Source organism: Micropterus dolomieu, linkage group LG11 (genome assembly GCF_021292245.1).
Source record: "Micropterus dolomieu isolate WLL.071019.BEF.003 ecotype Adirondacks linkage group LG11, ASM2129224v1, whole genome shotgun sequence".
Taxonomy (NCBI): domain Eukaryota; kingdom Metazoa; phylum Chordata; class Actinopteri; order Centrarchiformes; family Centrarchidae; genus Micropterus; species Micropterus dolomieu.
The window spans coordinates 3158736-3175994 of record NC_060160.1 but is presented as its reverse complement, the minus strand read 5'-3'; the positions used below and the strand labels follow the sequence as shown (position 1 = coordinate 3175994).

General features: G+C 40.2%; 1 protein-coding gene across 7 annotated transcripts in view; it reads right to left on the bottom strand.

Annotated features, from left to right (window-relative positions):
- prkd1 (protein kinase D1) overlaps nucleotides 1–17259 on the bottom strand; it is a 95674-nt gene that overhangs the window by 21766 nt on the left and 56649 nt on the right. For 6 of the 7 annotated variants that reach the window (XR_006827261.1, XM_046063586.1, XM_046063588.1 and 3 more), the window contains exons 3-12: nucleotides 8939–9070; nucleotides 8659–8828; nucleotides 8308–8331; nucleotides 7565–7775; nucleotides 6346–6423; nucleotides 6010–6211; nucleotides 5729–5852; nucleotides 3466–3543; nucleotides 2421–2588; nucleotides 1849–1960 (exon numbers count right to left, since the gene is read on the bottom strand). Coding sequence is in view for 6 of the 7 variants with exons in the window: in XM_046063586.1 (XP_045919542.1) it covers nucleotides 1849–1960; nucleotides 2421–2588; nucleotides 3466–3543; nucleotides 5729–5852; nucleotides 6010–6211; nucleotides 6346–6423; nucleotides 7565–7775; nucleotides 8308–8331; nucleotides 8659–8828; nucleotides 8939–9070 (1299 nt within the window). In the remaining variant the exon portion in view is untranslated. The remainder of the gene's footprint in view (nucleotides 1–1848; nucleotides 1961–2420; nucleotides 2589–3465; nucleotides 3544–5728; nucleotides 5853–6009; nucleotides 6212–6345; nucleotides 6424–7564; nucleotides 7776–8307; nucleotides 8332–8658; nucleotides 8829–8938; nucleotides 9071–17259) is intronic. The other variant, XM_046063585.1, reaches the window with a different exon arrangement.

Below are 17259 nucleotides of genomic sequence, written 5' to 3'. Positions count from 1 at the left end.
AGGGCCCCGAGGCTCTGGAACAGCCTGCCCGAGGAAATCAGGTCGGCTGAGTCAGTGAACTCTTTTAAGTCCCTTCTTAAAACATACTTTTATAGGAGAGCTTTTCCCGATCTTATTTGACTTTATTTTATCCCTTTTTATTTTATTGTATTTTACTAATTTTATATTAAATTTTCATGCTCTTATCTTTTTTTTTTTGTATTATTCTTTACACTTGTTAAAGCACTTTGTAACTTGTTTTTGAAAAGTGCTCTACAAATAAGGATTATTATTATTATTATATAGTGAAATGCTTTTTTGTCTGTTTTAATTGTGTTTATTATTGATATACTATCGGGAGTCTGCACAGGGTGTTATTTTGAAAACTGACCAGATTCTCTATGCCGTTTCATATGCCCGACTTCCTGCCTGGTTCTGCTTTTCATCAAAAATAGACTTGCTGCAGTTTTTCTGTTTAGCAGATCGGAAAGCCGCTTCAGAAATGCATCTAAAACGAGCTGCAGCGCATCTGGTGAAGCATTCCTTGAGATTCAGCAAAAAGATGTGGTGATAACTGCTTTTGATCAAGGTGCACAGCAAAGTGCACCAGATTTTTATCCACCTTTTCTTAGCATGTATGAGCGTTACCTCCCGCGAGGTGCATGCAATTCTCGGGGCACACAGAACTTGGCATAATATTGGAAAGGGGGGGGTCTGATTTGATCTTCAGGGAAGTGAAAAGCCACAGCATGCTGGTGTTGTATTACATGTACCTACGCCGCTGGTTCCAAAAAGCCAGATGGCTGTGAAAGCACACATGGTTGCCGGATTATGTTGCAAAATTTTGTTTAGTATGAATGAGAAAATGCGGCATATTGGCGGATATACTATCCATGTTTATTTCTGGATCTCTGTATGAACGAGGAAATTGTGCTCGTGAGAGAGAAAGGGAGAGAGAGAGCGAGCAAGAGGAGGGGCTCAGCGGATATTTACGCTGTACGCAGCTCTACAATGAAAGTTTACCCATTTTAAATGGGTTAAAAAAAAACATCAATATCGAGAATCAATATGTGGCGGTCAGCGCTGATATTGTGGCGGACTGCCACAAATAAATCAATGTATGGAAAACACTGTAACCATTGTCTAATATGGCCGTGATCAGCTCCAATGGCCGCAGCCGAATGTGACACAGCCATGCCCGGTGGAATCAAGTCGTTACTTGTAATCGTTACTTGTAATCGTAGGTCACACTAACACTACTAAAATCTTAACAACTCATGTTCAGGCCATCAGGATGGACAGATATATATAGCTGGGTGGAAAAGAAGTGGATCCAGAATTGAGTCTTGGTGCACTCCATAGGAATTTTATTCTAACTTTGATTGCAATGAGAAGGTTTTAATTGAGACACCAAAGTTGCGACTTGACAGGTTGGGCCCAGACTAGTTTAAGGTTTAGCCTAAAACCCTACTCATTTTTCCAACAAATCAAAATAAAGTGGGATCAACCAAAATCAACTCAAGGCTGTTTGCTACCTAAAGTTGAATTTGATACAATTTGATGTCCAAGCAATTTAACCTAAAATTAATCAAACTTTCTTGAATTTGAACTTTCATGTTCAACAATGTTAGCGTCTGACAGCATTGTCTCCAAAAGATAGGACAAAACAATAGACTGTATAGAAGAAGCAGACGTAGGTGCCCTCTAGGACAAAACCTTTTAAAAAACAAAATATAAAAAACAATTAAAGATAATATGAATAATAAATAATCAAAACAAAGAACCAGATTTAAAGACAAATACTACTAATAATATCAGCATACGTGTGTGCGGGTTTTAAATTGTAAGTGAGCTGTGATGATGTCTTACTGTGTCCGCCGCGGTGAGAGCCGTGGGAAACTCCTGTAGAGACAGCCGGCATCAGAGCGTGCTGGATGGCCATCTCCCACATCCGAGCTACATCCTGCCCCACCCCGCTGACCTGGAACCAGTCCGTAGAAGTAGTCAGTAAAGCAAGTTTACCCAAGGTTTTCAATTAAATGAGGCCAAACTTTGCTTCATCTTGCACCTGCTCAGTGGGTCATCACAGACAGTGAGCAGTAGACCCCTAGAGAGTAATGGACACAGACATTGTAAGTAAGAGAACATGCTAATGTAGCTACACTACATGTAGTTAGCTCAGTGATTGGAGGAGGAGTTCAGCTAGAGTCTCTGGAGGCGGTTACGGAGAAGAGGATGCTGTCCAAGTTGCTTAGTATCCTGAAAAATGTCTAACCCCCTCCACAAAATGCTAGTTGAGAAGTGGAGTGTCTTCAGACAAAGACTTAAACCCTTAGGAGAGGAAGCTCTATAACTCATCCCATTTTGTAATAATGTGAACTAGGATGTTGCTGGATCTCCATCCATCCATCTATCTATGCACAGAGCATCATATTATTCACCAGAATGCTGCTGCCAGTCACAGATGAGTCAGCTCTCTGCAGGTTCTCTCCGACGTAGTAAACCAGTGACGCTGTGGCGATCTCAAAGCAGTGAATATTGGCTCCATCAGGAAGCAGAGAGAAGGTCTGTGCCGGTTCCAGAGATAAGATCTCTGACAAAGGGATCTCCTGCAGAGAGAAGAGGGGCCGAGGATGAAGAAAAAAATCTCTACTGGTCCAGTACCCCTGGAGTATATACATAGCTGTAAATGTACACTGATGTACTCAAAATAGATCCTTGCAACAACAAGGACATGATCCTGCACCAGCTTCCCACCTACCAATACTGCCAAATGTCTGTTCTGCTCTTTGAATTGGATTGGTGGAAGCTTACCTGAGAGGACTTTGTTTAACTTGGGTCACCCTAATCTTTTAAAGCTCCTTTAGTGTGTGTTATCTTGTGTAAAAGTGAATTCTATTGTTTGGAAATACAAACAATAAAGGTGAAATCTAACTGAAGTAACTCATGCATTCATATTATAATTAATCTTTACAGCTTTACCCTGTAATACTAAGAAAAATACTGCTCTTTCTTGTTTTAAAACTTTTCGTTGGCTAGTCTGGAGAAGTTACTTTTGATAACTTCTGTTTTAAATCAAGGACCCACTGTTTCAACAGTTACTAGGAATTTTGCCACCATTATATCTATGGACATGTTCGTAGTTTTCAGTACAAACGTCTTCTGCTGTAACGATATATATTTTATGTGAACCGGTTTGAGGAAGATTTGGGAGAATTTGTCCATTTATTAAACTGCACAGGCAGGAACTGAAAGAATGGTGAGAGTTTCCTGCTGTCCTAACACAAACCAGCAGAGTTCAACAGTAGTTTGAACTCATGCACAGGCAGTTAGTCTGTATCTGTAGTGCACTGATGCCTTAAGAGGAAAATTTTACACAAGAAGGAAGAAAATGTAAGAAATGAGCACAAACTCTAAACACACAAGAACTGTCCTGCTTTCCCCAGAAACCTTTGATGAAGCAGACGGCTACGGAGCTTGTCTTACCTTATAGTATTTACTTCCTGTGTCGTTCTGAAACAGCGTGATGCATTTACTGTCCAGGCGCCAGTAATGTCTCTTCCTCTGAAACGCAGAGATGGAGAGGAGGAAAGAAGAAACGAGAATTAAGATGAAACAGCAGGCGGGGAGGAATGGAAAGAGTGAGAGAAAAAAGAGAAAGGCAAGAGGAAAATGGACACAGAAATGGGGAAGAGAAACGCTGGCGTCACTCAACTCTGAATCGGATTCAGCTTCTTTCAGCTTTTTACACAGAGCTGAAAGATCCAGATCAGCAACACCTCAGGATGAAAAAATATTTATTTTATTACACTTTTGTTTAAAAAAAACTTGAAAGTGTGTCTCAGTTTTGAAGACAAATCTGCCAAACAAATCTGCACCAACACAAAACCACAAGTGGCAGAAAAGGTGTCAATAAAATCAAAATAATACTTTTTCTTTTAACAGTTCTCTTATTGTTAGAAATTTAATCAGCTGATATTAATAATATGCCTAATTTTCACATCACATCTAGTTATCAGCTCATTTATTTTTTTTATTTTTAACAAAAACTCTTGTCTGGCCTAAGTATGAAAAAAAAGAAAACAACAACCAATGAGATAAAATAAATAAAATAATAGAATCTGGACCAGAAACTGTCAACTGTCAGCATGTTCACAAACAATATTTACATTTTTGTCATATTTATTCTTGTATTAAAACTAAAAACAAGCCAAGTTGTTTGTGGTTTAAGTAACTAAAATTATTCAGAGAGGAATGTAAAAAAAAAAATTATCCGAAATGTTACGACTGTAAAATCGGGTCAAAAAATGTGTAGGATCAATTATTTAAATCTTTGAATCTGTAATTCCTTTACAACCAATCCCACAACCTGAGCAGTTCAGTTCTGGTAGTGAAATATCTGCAGTGATGTCAGCTGATCTCGGTCTGGGACACTCTGTCCTGTTTCACACAGTCTCATCCTTAATGGGTGAACAGTTTGGGGCCTCAGCGACTCACAAACCTGCAGCGTGATACAACAAACTCATACAGAGCAACTCTAGCGTAGAGATGTAAAGATCCGCTCTGTGTGTGTGTCCATGTGACTGTTTGTTTTTGGTTTATTTTGGTAAACTGTTTGTGTCACAGGTGCTCACATCATGCTTTTCTCCATTCAGTTAGCTTTCGATCTGTGGGTTCTGTCTGTTCGGTTCTTGTTTCTGCATGTTGTTCCATTTCCTGCTTTAGTGTGGTGATGGTCTGTTCCTGGTGTTTGTTTTGCTTCCAGTCTGTGTTCTGTCCTGATTATCCTGATGTGTCTCACCTGTTTGTTCCCTCCCTACTCTCTAGCTCCTGTATATACTGCCTGCTGTTCTGTTCTGTTCTGTCTTTGCTGGATTCTTGTCATTCATGTGTTCATATTGTGTGTACTCTCTCTCAACATGTCTGCCTGATTCCCTGCCCGTTGGTTTGTTCTTGGATGATAGTTTCTCTCCAGCATACATCATTATTTGTTTAGTTAGTGTTTGGATTTCCGCTGCCTTTCCAGAGTAACCATTCTTTGTTGGATATTGTGTTTAAGTTGGACAATTAAGTTTTTTCTTTACTAAATCAAAAGAACCTGCTATGTTACTGTTTGCATTTGGGTGCTACAACCTGTTTCTGCCTGAGCACATGGCAAAACCTGACAAAGTACAGAATGTGCCTCTGAGGTCTGGTGGAGTAAAAAGTAGGAGGTTGCATAAACTTGAAATACAAGTATCTCAAATTTGTTTTTCAATCAGAAGATTTTTACTCTTATACCAAAGGAGCTGCAGTGGTGCACATGCAGTCCACCTGTTTATTTGCACAATAAGACTTCTGTACATTTTTACGACTGCAGATCAGAGTCTTCAGATTGGGCTTTCCTCTGTCCACTGTTACATAGTTCATCTACCTGCTGTAATGGACAGGGATGATCAGAGTGGCTCTTCTCAAATGTGCTGCTTGAATCTCCAAGATGTATTTAGATGCATCAATCTCACTTCATGTTGTCACATGAAATCTTATCAACAACTGTGTGTTTTTTACCCCAATCTATGAGTAAATACTTGTGATATACTGTATATTCTTTATTTATCGTAAAAGCGCGTTTTTTTTCCCAACAATCAGGTCATTAATGGTGAAGAGACCAAATTATGGTTGGTTGGAACAGGTAGACAAGGCAGACAAACAAACAGGTAAGTTAACAGACAGACAGGAGAGCAGGCAGGTAAACAAACAGGTACAGTACCAGAGTGTCCTTGCTGGTGTAGTGAACCATCCAGCCCTCCTTCATCACGCTGCTGCTCTTCCTCTTTGTGTGTTTCACAGACTGAACGACTCGCATCAGAGGGATGTTATTACTGGTGGATGGGCTGCAGGGGGGGTGGGACAAAATAAAACCTCACGCCATTGTAGGGAGTCACTCCCCTTTTGGGATAAAACGCAAGTCCCCATAACGTAAATCACAACATTTTAGGGCGAAGACTGGGTTTAAGGCTGGGAAACATGCCTGCGTCTGGGTTTCTGTACCTGATGGCCCGGTTGGACTCGTCCAGGTCAGGGTCGTGCAGGTCGCAGAGGTCGCCGGTCCCCGCCTCGAGCAGTAGACCACCCTCTGAAGACAGCGCTTCATCCATGTCGTCCAACAGGCCGCCACCTCTGTCGAGATCATGGTCATCTAGGCAACCCTCGACCATGACGACATCTGACTCCGCCCCCGGGCTCAGCAGCTCTGTAAAGCAAAAACACGCCCACAAGTGAGTTTTAAGGTTAGAATTAGGTTCAGGTTGAGTTTATGACTGTAGTTGTAAAATCAAGGAGGGTCCTATCAGGTAGATAAAATCAGGTGTGTGTGTTGAAACTTGCCTCCATTTTTCGAAACTTCTCCCAGGCAGTTGTTTGGCACTTTTGGAGCACATCGTTTATGACAGTTAAATTTACAATCTGAGAGAGAGAAACGAGGAAGGAGAGAAACTGGCTTTAACCACAGATGCGTAAACTTTAACAAAGTGTTAATAGTACAGTAGGGCTGTCACTTAAAACCCCACTAAGTTTGAATGAGTACATAATTTTATTCAAATCAGGACGCAGCCCATGTAGCCAAGTACTGCGGTCACACAGGACGTCACTATCCATTCATTTCTATGCAGAGCTGGGCGAGAGTTAAATCTGATTTAAATATGACATGCAAAATCAAAACATTCTCAAATGTCTAGACAGTTTCAGAGAGGGGATAGAATTTTCCTCTATTTCAGGAAATATCATTATTTATTATTTTATTTGCTTCACTGAACGTCTATATTTTGGATAGGCGTTTATATGGGACAGGCTTTTTATATGCCTTTCTAACAAAGCCTTTTGCTCAGCAAAGATGGGAAACAGGCTACTATCAATTATCAATTTGTTTATTTTAACCAGTATGAAACATTTTTCATCTCTCTTGTTTACTAAACCAGTAAATCTGAATGTCCATAAAATGAACTGAATGGTGAAGAATCTAACTGATCTTACAATGTGTATCGTGTCCATATTGAAAAGTTTTAACATTTACATGCGATCTAAGCAGCTTGTCTCAAGTGGGCGACCTGGTGGGCTTTAAGATGTTTTATACATCCAGAAAACTTCTATAAAAACCAAACCAAGCATCTAATTGAGACCTGCTTTTTATTTGTCAAAACATGTAGCCAAACCAGGCCAGTAAAAGGGACAGGCGTCTAACTGGGAGTAGTTCAAATTTTACGGTACATGTATGGTCAAAAACACAAAGATATTATCAGAGGATAATGACAATAACATTAGTAAAATTGTAAATAATTTGAACTCGTATAATTCTGTTGTTAACCTGCACCTATTGATTTCCCCGTTCTTACTTCCTACTATGCTACGCTAACTCCTGCATTGGATGTAAATTTTGAGCTGCAGGATAAAAACCTTTCCTCTAGCGCCACCCTCTGCACAAACTTAACATTTTTATCTCCACTGCTGCTGAGAATAAATCATCAGGATGTGACTGTCGTGCATGCTGCAGTGTGTAGGTGGCGCTAGAGAAGCTTCAGAGTTGTAGAGCAGTTTACAAGATGCTCACCTTTACACTGCAGGCCCTGTCTGAAGAGGCCTTTCAGCAGCTTTTTGCAGTGCTGGCAGACGGTGGGCCGGGTGTACGAGTGGATCACAAAGGTGTGAGGAACTTTGACCTTCGACAGCAAGATCTTGTCCAGTTCAATGGGACGGCCGACATACGACTGGGAGCTAGAGCGCCGCTCTCTGCCAGGGAAGTAATCTAATTGGTTCTTCTGCTGTGAGCAGAGACAAAAATCAGGAGACCAGAGTGGAGAAGCTGTCATGACATCATTGGACATCATCGTTGGACCAGAAAAGTAGTTTTACTTAAATAGATTCATTTACAAGCAACTTGCATCATTACTGGTGCTTATAACAGGTTCCAGACTGTGGTTGGTTACTTGAGAAACTGGCAGATAAACAGTATTTGGTTGCTGGCCAGCATTAATTTTCGACCAGGATTACAAATCAAATGGTGTCATTTTCAGGTTTAAAACTGTTCTCAGGGACTCTAAACCCCTTTCTTATCTTTTTAGTTTCATGGACCTTCCGAGCGTCAGAATATTGAATCAAGCATCTGATAGATTCATTGCCATGCTACAAACAATAATAATCTCATGGACTCATGACCAATGCAATGAATTAGAACATTAGAGGAGTAAACAAATATCTTTACAATCCCATGTGTTAAATAACCAGAAGCATAACTGTTTAAATGCAAGTGCAGTACATCTCCGTATTATTATGGCTAAAAGTAGTGGGACTTACCTCCATGCTGGGACTGACTGGAGACTGAACAATGAGAGAGAAAAAAATAAGAAAGATAGTTATAGTGATGTTTGACCCCCCTAATTGCAAGCCAAACCTGTCAAAGAGCTACATCTGGCAGTGATATAAGAACCAGAACAGGCTGCTGTTTGGTCCTGCTGTTTGCTAAACCCCTAGCTTAGTTAAAACTAAACTCAGTATGTCTGTCAGTCTTTGGATTTCGGATTTGGAGTTGTAGTAAGACACATATTCTGTATACAAAGAGTTTGAAGAGTTTATATTTACGTCCACAAATACCAGTACAGACATGTTTAGGACATATGTGATGAGCCTGAGCCTCAGTCTACTGACCAGCAAAGCATCATCGGTGTAGTGGGGCGGTGAGGGCTCAGCAGACAGGGGGCGGCCCACGTTTACCAGCCCCCCCGTCAGGGAGACGTTCGACGAGCGTCGCCTCCTCACTCCGCTGCAGTTATTGGGGATCTTAAAGGCACAACGCTTGTGATAATTTAGACCACAGCCTGGACAGAAGGAGAGAATACCCCAAATTTATTAACCAGTATCTAATTTGTATAACTCAAATTTATAAAATTTATAAACAACAAAGAAAACAGCATTAGTTAGTAAGTACCTTCACATTTGAGCCCCTGTCGTACGAGTCCCCACAGCATCTCTCCACAGTGGTCGCAGAAGGCTGGAGCTCGATACGAGTGAACAAACAGACAGTGTGGACGGATCTGGAAGTCTTCCACTGTGGCTGAAGCTGCAGAAAATTGTGAATTCAATCATTTATTTAATCTGTCGTTTCATAATTTACCTCTGCACAGCTCTGCTGAAAAATCACAGATGAAATACTAAAAACAGATTAAAAGGCTTAAAATGTTGAACCATGCAGTGGAAGTTGAAGTGGATGTGCTCTGAGTTTCACTTCAACATACGGTTGAACTCCTTTAAATGCTTACACCTAGGGATGGGTATCATTTAAAATTTTATGATACCAGTAACAAAACCAGTACCCTTAAAGTGATACCGATACCAATAGAGGACTTCATTCGATACCATGCATAAAATGCCACCTGTTGAAGCCATAGTAGTTGATCGGTAGCCTATTATTATTTTTATTGTTGTTATGGACAAGCAAGGTTATCTAATTTATTTTTTCTTGTTTTAAACAAGTGTTACATAAAAGTATTGCGAAATTGTATCAGATCCTCCTCATCCTATTTAGTTCATCCTCATGGGTAGTATTATATGGGGAAAGACTACAACATGCTAATGCTATGTGTGGCTCTGGCTCAGGAGGTAGAGCAGGTTGCCTGTTAACTGGAAGGTTGACAGTTCAATCCCTGCCTCCTCCAAGCTGCATGTTGAAGTGTAATTTTTTGATACATGTGTTGAAAGTATACAACAGAAAAATATTTTGTTAACCTTTGATCAATAAACTCAATTGAAAGATCTCCGCGAGTGGTTTTTCCTTTATTGGTGAGTCGCAAACCCCTAAAAACGACAGTCACAAGTATAAAACGAGTCTTAAACAAGTCACTAAGCTGCACTAAAGACTCACAAACCGCCGATCAAACCAACTACGCCTGAAGCAGCCGCAGCTTTGAGTAAAATCAGCTGATCGCTGCTGCGCCACAAAAATGTTTGAGTGATGTTTCAGTGACAAGTGATGTGAACAGCAAATACAAATGTACAGAGAAGTGTTGAATGACACCAGAAGATGAAACCAACAGAAAACCAATCGTTACTTGATACCATAAAGGTAGCGAGTAGTGACAACCCATCCCTACTTACTCCTCAACAGGCACTCCCAAGTTCTAAGAGGATATGAAGTGTCACTTGAAATCTGAACATGAAACGTAGGCACTAAAGGGGTTTAAATATCAGATGTAAAAGGAATCCCAAAAGGAGTGTCCATTGAAAATTTAGGCATGAAGTGAAAGCAATGAAATGAGTTGAAATAGAAGAAGCCGAGATGGTTGATGCTTAAAGGAATCCAAACTTACACAAGTATCGATAAGGCACTGAAATGAGGGGAAATGTCTGTTGATGTGTAACAGCTGAAAAGAGTTGAAGTGTCATTTAAAGTAATAGTTCTGAGAGGATATGAAATGTCAGTCTAAGCACTAAAAGGAGTAGAGAAGTCAAGCGTCACCTGAAGTATAAGCAGTGAAAGTTGGTGTTGGTGTCAGCTGAAGTAAATATTTAAGTGTCAGGGCTGAAAGCAATTGGTGTTTTATTTGAAGTTTCATCCCTAAAAGCAGTTTGAGTCGGTCATTCTGCCAGTTAATTAAGTGATCGATCAACCAACTTATCAGAAACATCAGAAAAAGAGAAGCATCTTTCACACATGTTGACTCACCAGGAAACAATAGTTGTAGTTTTGATATTCATGTAAAATCAATATTTCATAAAGTACTTTTGCAACATTGCAAAGCAAACAAACCTTTTATAATTCAAAAATCTTATTCGGAAGGGATTTCTCTTTTCCACGTTTTCCAAAACGTTTTCAGATCGGCTCAGAGACGAGCAGCTGCTGATCTGGGGTGACTGAGCCGGTGGCCACAATAGCCCTCCAAGCCCAAACATCCTCCAGCTGTTTTCACAAAAACTCAGTTGGGCACCGGCTGCACTGAGATCTCCTGCCGATGAATCCACAACACCAAAGAGGGAATCAACCGGCCTTTGTGAGCAGCCTAAAAAGACAACCCAAATGTCCCAGTTTTACCAAGTTTAGAAATTCACACTGCTTCACCTGTGGGACGAAGGAGAGAAATTTCAACTCCTCAAAACTGATGGAAGTTTAGTCACATATGGGTTTTAATGACTTTGCTTCGAGACAGGTGATTAAAAAACATCTGGGTTATGGTAAGACCACTTCCTCTGTTGTGGTTTCATGAGCTATGCAGCACTCTGTGATCAGTAATTTCCTGATTAATGAACATCAGTTTTTTTCCATGCACAGTTTCAAACACATGCCGCCGCAGCCCGCCATATGGTTACGTCAAGTGCATTAATAGGAATCTAATTCTAATTGCGATTTTTCTGCCAGATATTGCAATTTCGATTCGATTTGTGATTTTTATTTTATTTTTGAGTTTAAAATTCACTGCCAGTGTATTTTTGACGGAAGCCACGTCAAACAGCACAGAGCAGATGAACCAGGCAGGAAGTCAGACACAGAACAGCAGAGAGAAAGTTGATTTTCAAAATAAAATACTCTGTGCAAACTCCCAATTGTATATCAAGAATAAACACAGTTAAAACAAACAAAAAGAGAAACAATTTAACTAGATAGCCTACTTAGCCATAGTAGAAGCACAAAAATCAAGGACAGCTGAAAAAATTAACACAATCTGAGTCAGTAAAATCAGGCAGGCAAAACGCTCTTATTCTGAAATGCTCCATGTGGAATATAGAGCATATGGAGAGTCGAACAAAACCGGTTCAGAGAGAGCTGTTATCTGTAGTTGAAGCACACAAAAGGACAAATCAACAACATGTCAACAACGTAGGGCTAAACGCTCCGCTGCTGAAACACTTCAGTGTGGGTTGACGTTAAAACTACAGTGAAAAGCAAAACAAACTAGTAAATATTGACTGAAGTTGGGCTAACATTGTATTGAAGTACAAATGTTGTTCTGGGAAACAGGCAATGCTGAGGGATTGTGGGGCAGCGTGTGCACAAGTCCCGTTTGTATGAAGGCCTAATTGGTGCAAAACAACTGAGCACCTGTGACTGTGGAATTTTTAGTTGTAGAAAATAGTCACACATAATAAAAGGAAAATACTTTGATTTGCAAACTTTAACAAACACAACAGCTGCACCTTCACACATTCTTCATTGCATGTGCACAAATTCTATACGAATCGCAATTTAAGGAGAAGAAGAAGAAGTCAGTGTTGGTTTGAGTCTGCACATGTTGACAAGAAGAAAAATGTAGAATATCACCAGTTATCCTTTAACTAGCCTGATACGGAGAGAGAGGCAAAGGAGGGATATAAACAGAACACCAGAGAAAAAGAGTAATGAATGGGTTGTTAGCGGGTATTTTGTAAATGTTTTGGAGGTATGAGAGGCTCTTAGCGGGCGCAGATGGACCGAGTGTTTGTTTAGTTGGCCAGCAGGCTTGGCAAGGAATGATGGGTAGTTTGGGATATCGTTTTTGCTGTCTTTCTCTCTTTTTCTCTCCACGACACTCTCTCTCTCTCTCTCTGCATGTATTTCTAAATCTCTCTCGCCTTTTCGTTTTCTTTCACACACGCCACTCGCCCTGCGCTGTGGTCCTCCAGTAGAATACGGCTCTGATTAGACATTCTGCTGCAGGAAATTACCTCCATTTATTCAAATTATTGTTTATGCCTTTTGTTTGGAGGTCCAACATACGTTTGGAAGTCTGAACAAGCTCCCGAACTGTTATTATATGCTTCAGAAAATGACTTGTGTGTGTGTTTGTGTGTTACTATGAGTGTGTGTGTGTGTATGTGTGTGCAGGGATTCCTAGGTAGTCCTTGTCTGAATATAAATGCGTGTGTTTATGTGTGTGTTCTCTGTGGTGGAATTAGCAGCGTTAAGGAGCGTTTGCTGCTGGCTTGTTAACCCACAACTAGAAAACAAACACTGCAGGTGGAGAAACTGTAAACCAGCCGTGGAGGAACATTCGGATGTGGTGTGCTAGGCGATACTCTAAATATATCTCGATATTTCGATATAGCTCCTCTAAAGCACTTCCAAAAATGCACTCCCGACTGTGAAAAGCTAGTTAGTTTGCAGCTACAAGTCAGGCTAAAGCCAATTAAAAAACCTGGAGGAATCCCAAATACGTTTTGGAGCTAGAAGGCGCGTAGAGTAGTTAGATCAGATCAGATGATTGATCGAGTTTTTCTCTTGGGATCTTTTTCCTCCACAGTGAAAAAGCCACAGTGACCTTTAGCTGCTCACTTCAATTTCACCATTTTGCTTCGCAGATCCGTTCTTGACGTCAAGAATGGAGGCAAATTCAAACACTGTGCTTGCACACACATTTACTGAATGAATGAGCAGGAGAATAAAAGAGAGGATGGTTTGGTATAGTATAGTTTGGGGGTCTTTAGAAACACCGGGGACAAATATTTAGGTTTTGTATAATATGGGACCTATAATCCTTTGTTTAATCATTCCTTTAAAACCCTGATTGGTCAATTGTTTCTCCAACTGTGGGAATAAGGGGAAACAGCCGTCAATGAGTACAACACGTCTGAAGAAATCAGAGATCAGGGCTGTGATTCAGAAGTCTGGAACTATGTTAAAACTGCTGCTGCTAATTGCTTTTGCAGATGCTTGTTACATGGAAACACTGGTCATGAAACAAACATGAGTCTTAGTAAGCATGGTGTAGGTTGGCTAATTTTTAAGCTTAAAATAAGTCGGTGTTTACACCTTTTCCACCTTCACGTCAACGGGACGGATAGTACATTGTTCCTATGTTTATGACTTCATATCATGGCACACCTCAAGACGACTGCAGAGCTGGTTCAACATATGCAGTGACATAAAATCACTATATCTTTTAAATTTGGGTTTAATTCAGCCTATCCTCACCTCGATTGTTGAAGGGCTTAAAACGACAAAATGTTACAGTGTGAGCGATCTCTTGCAGCCGTGTGACAAAGTGCATGTGAAATTTCAGGGAAAACACCAGGTATATGAAATAAATAACCAGTTTTGGAGGTGGTGGGTAAGGTGGAGGGTTAGATGATTGGGCAACCTGAACCCAGGAGACCGGAGTTTGGTTCCCGTGTGAAACAAAAAGCCAACACCAGTTTTGGTTCATCAGTTTTTTGTACCATTTTTTGTAGTATTGTTAGCATTAGGCAGCTAGCAAGCATTAGTAATAATTTTGGTGTTTTTTGTTTGTTTTGTAGTGGGTTTTTTTTGCATTTTTGCACAAAACGTAGGTAGCGTTTTGTAGCATTTCTTGTAGCCTTCAGCTAGCTAGCATTAGTGTTAGCGGGGTTTTGTAGCATTAGCTAACAAAGCTAACAAAGGCGTAGACAGTCCCCCAAAGCCCCTTACCCTAACCCTAGCCATCACAGGGGTGTGTGCCTAAAATGTGATCGTATGCTTGTCAACCGGTTCACCCTACAGATGTGTTATAATGGGGAGCAGAAAACACTCTGGGATTCATTAAAAACACTCATATGGGTCGTTTTGGAGACATCAATTATTGACAGATTCCGTTGTTTATGTATGAGGACGTGTTGGTTTCATTACCCTGATGTACTTTGGTTGACTTGAGTCAGATATTATTTATTTATTAAATTGTTTTCATTTGCACAGTATTGCATTTTGGTTTCTTCATAACAAGAACTAATGAAAACAATAAATCATAGCGGAGCAGTGAAATCCTTAATCGCTGTGTATGAAGATTAAAAAACAGGCGGAAACAGAGTTTTTCAACTAGGTCCCTGGTTAAAATCACAGCCAATAAAACCTGTCTGGATGAGTGTTTCTGGGATTATCAGGATGTTTTTTTACAGGTCATTTATGACCAATTAGCTGGCTTGGCTGGAGGCACCTGTTAAGCCGTACAAAGTCAATTTCCTGTTTGTTTCCTCCACACTTCGAGCTGTCGCTGGGACTGGCAGAGAGCTGTTAACAAAAGTGTTTTTAAGTGTCAGCATCCTGACAGAGGAGGAGGGATGAGAAAAGGTAGAGAGGATAAAGGAGGTGGAATAGAGGGAAGATGTGAGAGGGATTGAAGGATTAATGAAAGATGGTGGGGGCACTGTAAACAAGGTGGAATATAATCAGGAGGGAGAGAAAGAGGAGGAGGATAAGGAGAAAGAGGAGTGAAGTAGGAAGATGAGAAAAGGTGGGAGGAAGACAAACAAAAAAAAGTTTAGAAAGAAGTCAGTGAGTAAAGATGAGTACTCAGTACTCCTTCAGCACCATTCAGCGCTACTTTCAGGGGTTTTTTACTGACATTTTAACTCATTTCATTACTTGTTTTTTGATTTTCTTCCATTTCTTTTAGAGCTTAAATTACATCATGTGAATTTCAGCCAACACCTGAACTCATTACAGTCCCTGACTCTTCAAATCCTTGTAGCATGTTCACTTCTGTAACTGCTTATTGAAACTGAATCCACTTAAATTTATTTCAGTGCTTCTGTTTCAACTGCTGCTTCTCTTTCAGAGCTGGAAATTTAGTGCTGTATTTGAGGTTATTCTTAAACTTCTTTCAGTGCTTATGCTTTAACTGGCACAAAAGCACCTATAGGAAACTCCAAAGGCTGAATGTTTTACAACAGTCAGGCTCTTTTAGAATTAGAATTACAGCCCCACAATCATTTGCCTGCCAACCAGTCAAGTTGCAATCTACATCCATGTCCATCCAGACTCACAATATGTAATATACAGTGTGTAGTGAATACTTGGAAGGAATTGAATAAAATATATAAAGTGTATTTTTTTTGTCTGCACACTAAAGCATAATTGGGCTGGTTTTGGGTCAGCTTCCCAATCCGAGGCTGGCAGGAACCAAATATCGGCCCAAATGATCCTGTGGTGGTAGGGGTTTACAGGCATAATCTTAAAGTCGCTGACTGGATCGGAGGCTTACCTATTTTGAATTGTAAATGTCAAACATGTTTTATATTAGAAATCGTAAAAAACCTCAGATCATAATCCCACTACAGCCAATGAGAGCAAACTGACTGGGAAGTGTCACGTGTTGTGTATTTGCTCGCACTATAAAGGGTTTAAACCATCCTGATACACTCTTCTTCAGCCTTGAGTTCATCCACAGTTTTCTTTTCTTTTTCCCAGTTTCCGTGCAACCAGCTGATGACGACACTCTACCTCCATGTTTGTTTTTGTCATCACGTGAGATTTTGTGAGATCCCAAGTCCCTGGAACCACCACTCCGAAATTGTTTAGTATAAACCAGTCACTCCAAGATTTTGCGATGTCGCAGTCGCAACTATTAACACAAGTTCAACACATCTCAATAAAATCACCGCAAATTTGACCTATCATCCCTGTTTCCCGCAGACGTTGTCATATGTCAGCAAACTCACTTCCTTGTTTTGTTTAGAAGACGCAGCAGACATGTGTGATACCAACCAACAGTGTCTAGATCTTTACGAAAGTTGGGGTAAACTGTTGCGCAAAACGTGCAATATTGTGGTCGAACATTAAAGGAATCGTGCTTTTTACCAGCAGTTTTACCTTTACACAGTAACAATAAAACATTTCTTGTATATCTCAACTTAAACATTATTGTAATCAGATCAAATATAAAACCAAAGCTATTTGCCACTGCCAGGGAATTACCTTTTTGTGCTATTACCAGAGCCACGATCATAACAGGCACCTGCATAATAACTATTATGATAATGATAATTACTATTTCTACAGCATTTTTTAAAACAAAGTTACAGAGTTTTATGTGGTTGAACCAAGATTAAAATATTTCAGGAGGCAATGAGGCAAATCATATCAGACAATCAAGCCAATACAACAATTACAACAATAATATCAGATGAAAACAAATATAATAAAAAGTCATAAAACAGATAAGACATGTCGGAAAATAAAACCGCATGCTAGCATTAATAAAAATAGACATTTAGAAAGAATGGCAAAAAGTTGCACATGCAGAGTGTAGAAACACATTCATTAAAATAAACACACAGCTACAGACAGGTATTGTGCGAATGTATACACACACACACACACACACACACACACTGCACTGGGTGGTGACAAAGAGGCAGGAAATTGGGAAGCAGCAGCTGTGAGGCCGTTAGCGTAACGCGGCGTGAACACCTGAGTCCTGAGCTGGACGGCAGCCAGACAGACAAGTCTGACACCAAACTGAGATGGAAGATCTTTATTAAACACATCTGGATTCTTTTAGGTGTTTATCAGGCTGCTCGATATGTTTACAAAACCTATCCACTAAA